At 35.3% G+C, this 3030-nt stretch overlaps 1 protein-coding gene across 1 annotated transcript; it reads left to right on the top strand.

The window, feature by feature from the left end:
• Window positions 1-401: 401 nt before the first annotated feature.
• LOC121999341 lies at window positions 402-2829 on the top strand. Its single transcript, XM_042554034.1, has 4 exons — window positions 402-1266; window positions 1660-1903; window positions 1992-2097; window positions 2194-2829. The coding sequence occupies exons 1-4, from the start codon at window positions 402-404 to the stop codon at window positions 2827-2829; spliced, it is 1851 nt and encodes a 616-aa protein (XP_042409968.1).
• The last annotated feature ends 201 nt before the right edge of the window (window positions 2830-3030 follow it).

Here is a 3030-nt window from a genome sequence, read left to right on the forward strand (position 1 = left end):
ATGAGATCCACCCACTGTACTAAGCACTCTTCCAGTGGCATTCAAACCATTCACAGACATTATTGTAGACTGTTAGTCTTCTTTTTACTACTGTCTTATATTTTAGCCTTAGGAGCCTTAGAATCCTTGATGGGAGTTTTGGTCACTGCTTGTTTAGTCTTTTTCTTGACAACTTTAGAATCCTTGCTGGGAGTTTGGTGCTTGTTTGTTTAGTCTTTTTTTTTTACATCTTTAGAATCCTTGACAGGAGTTTTGGTGTTTGTTTGTTTAGTCTTTTTCTTGACAACTTTAACAGACTTCTTTTGGATGTTTTACTTGTGATTTTGGTGGTAATAACAGGTGCCTTTTTAGATGACTTGGATATTGTAGCATGTGTTATTATCTTCTTTCCAAATATGTGCATGAAGAGGAAATACATCATGTTAACTATGCTCATTTCAGGGCCTAAACAACCTAGAAACGATATTGATATCTATTTGGAGGTGTTAGTTGAAGATTTGCAACGATTGTGGGAAGGAGTTGATGGAGTCTATGATGCTTATCGCAAGCAGTTCTTCACTCTTAAAGCAGTCTTATTATGGACCATCAATGATTTTCCTGCCTACGGTAACCTTAGTGGATGTACTACACATGGTTATTATGCATGTCCAGTATGTGGAGAAGATACTTATGCAAGGCACTTGGAAAATGGGAAGAAAATGTCTTTTGCGGGCCATAGACGATTCCTATCACGGTTTCATCCCTATCGTAGGCAAATGAAGGAGTTTAATGGCATGGAGGAACTTGGAGAAGCAGCTGGACCATTATCTGGGATTAAGTTGTTTGACAAACTTTCTGACATAAGGTGTGAATTTGGAAAGAAGATAAGTGTAAGAGGGAAAAAAAAGAATGCAAAGGCTAATAAGTTGGAAGTCACTATAGAAGAAAAAGATTTAAAAGCAACAAATTTCAGAAAATGTTGGAAGAAGAAGTCAATCTTTTTTAATATTCCTTACTGGAAACACTTGCATGTAAGACATTGTCTTGATGTTATGCACATCGAGAAAAATGTATTTGAATCCCTCATTAATACTTTGATGAATGTTAAAGGAAAAACCAAGGATAATGTGGCAGCTAGGTTGGACATGGTTGAGATGGGAATTAGGCCTGAATTAACACCTATAGTTGGGGAGAAGAGAACATATCTTCCTTTTGCTGCGTGCTCATTCACAAAAAAAGAAAAGTTACAAGTGTGCAAGTCATTAAAGGATATAAAAGTTCCAGAAGGTTTCTCTTCAAACATGAATAATATTGTGTGCATGGATCAGTTGAAGTTGACTTGCTTGAAATCCCATGATTGTCATGTTTTAATGCAACATTTCTTGCCAATAGTCATACGTGATGCGCTGCCAAAACATGTTAGATATGCCATCATAAGATTATGTTTTTTCTTTAAAGATATTTGTTGCAAAGTTATAGATGTAGCCAAGTTAGATAAGCTGCAATCTGACTTGGTTGTTACACTATGCTTATTGGAGCAACATTTCCCCCCATCTTTCTTCGATATCATGCTTCACTTAACTATCCATCTTGTTCGAGAAGTCTGATTATGTGGACCAGTTTACTTTAGATGGATGTATCCATTTGAAAGATGCATGAAGGTGTTTAAGAGTTATGTAGGCAGTCGAAAACATCCTGAAGGTTGCATTGTTCAGAGATATTTAGCAGAAGAAGCAATTGAGTTTTGTTCAGAATACCTCAATGACGTTGATCCTATTGGAGTTCCTCAATCAATTCGAGATCCGAAAGCAAATGGTTCTGGCTTGCAAGCATGCAATACACCAATTATAGTGCAACAAGTTGATCTGCAACAAGCACATTTAACGGTGCTAGAAAATATGGAAGAAGTATCTGCCTATATAATGTAAGTGTGTTGTATTATTTATAATTCTGCATACATAATAGAGATTATCTAATGTCTCACTTAAATTTACATATTAATACTTCTACAGTGAACATAAATTTTTTTTGAAATCAATGTTTCCCAAAAAAGAGAAAGATGAAAGGTGGATACAGGATGCTCACAACAAGAGGTTTATTGATTGGTTTCGTGCAAAGGTGGGTATTAGATTCATCAAATTTTTAATATCATTTGTGCTGAACAACTTATATCTACTATTTTTAATCACCATATTCAAATTTAATACATGTTAGGTGGCTGCTGAAATTGACAGTTGCAATGGTGGAACAACATCATCATTAACATGGTTGGCCCATGGACCGCGTGCACAAATCATTAAGTATAATAGTTATGTGATAAATGGCAATTTATACCAAACAAAGGCGCGAGATGATGACAGAGTTTGCCAAAACAGTGGGGTTTCTTTAGTTGCCAACACCATGCTTGTATGTAGTGCTAAAGATAAGAATCCCTTGCTAGCTGATGTGTCTTTCTATGGAGTAATTGAAGAAATATGGGAATTAGACTATCATCAATTTCACGTTCCTCTTTTCAAATGCGCGTGGGTTGCAAATGACAAAGGAATAATCAACAATGATGAATGTGGCTTCACCTTAGTCAACTTGAACAAACGAGGACACAAGAATGACGAATTTGTGCTTGCAAGTCAAGTCAACCAAGTCTTTTATATTGATGACCCATTAACAAAGGGGTGGTCAATTGTGCTCCCAGTTCCAAATAGATGTTATGAGGGAGATGCTGATGATGATGGGAGCAGTATTCCTGATTCTAGACCAATTGATGATGTTGATACTCATTGCATTCCTTCTCATGAAAGATATTTTAGATCAGAAATTGAGGGTGTTTGGGTCACAAAAAAGAAAAAATGATGTTTTGAATTTTTGGGTCATGAAAGGAATTTTTATGCACTTTAAAAAATTATGTTATGCAATTGTATGTTATGTTTATACTTGTGTTGCGATTTATTTATATTTGTGTTATTATGATTATATATTTCATGTTTATGTTATTGTTATTGTACCAATTTTAATAGTGGTTTCATTGATGTTCTTATGCAGACAATACTCGAT

The sequence above is a fragment of the Zingiber officinale genome, chromosome 7A, assembly GCF_018446385.1.
Source record: "Zingiber officinale cultivar Zhangliang chromosome 7A, Zo_v1.1, whole genome shotgun sequence".
Taxonomy (NCBI): domain Eukaryota; kingdom Viridiplantae; phylum Streptophyta; class Magnoliopsida; order Zingiberales; family Zingiberaceae; genus Zingiber; species Zingiber officinale.

Excerpts from the sequence above, each read along its gene's own strand:
- LOC121999341 (XM_042554034.1), top strand. The coding sequence starts at position 402 with ATGAAGAGGAAATACATCATGTTAACTATGCTCATTTCAGGGCCTAAA. Across the intron at positions 1,267-1,659 it reads GGATATAAAAGTTCCAGAAG|GCAGTCGAAAACATCCTGAA; the intron begins GTTTCTCTTCAA and ends AGAGTTATGTAG. Across the intron at positions 1,904-1,991 it reads GAAGTATCTGCCTATATAAT|TGAACATAAATTTTTTTTGA; the intron begins GTAAGTGTGTTG and ends ATACTTCTACAG.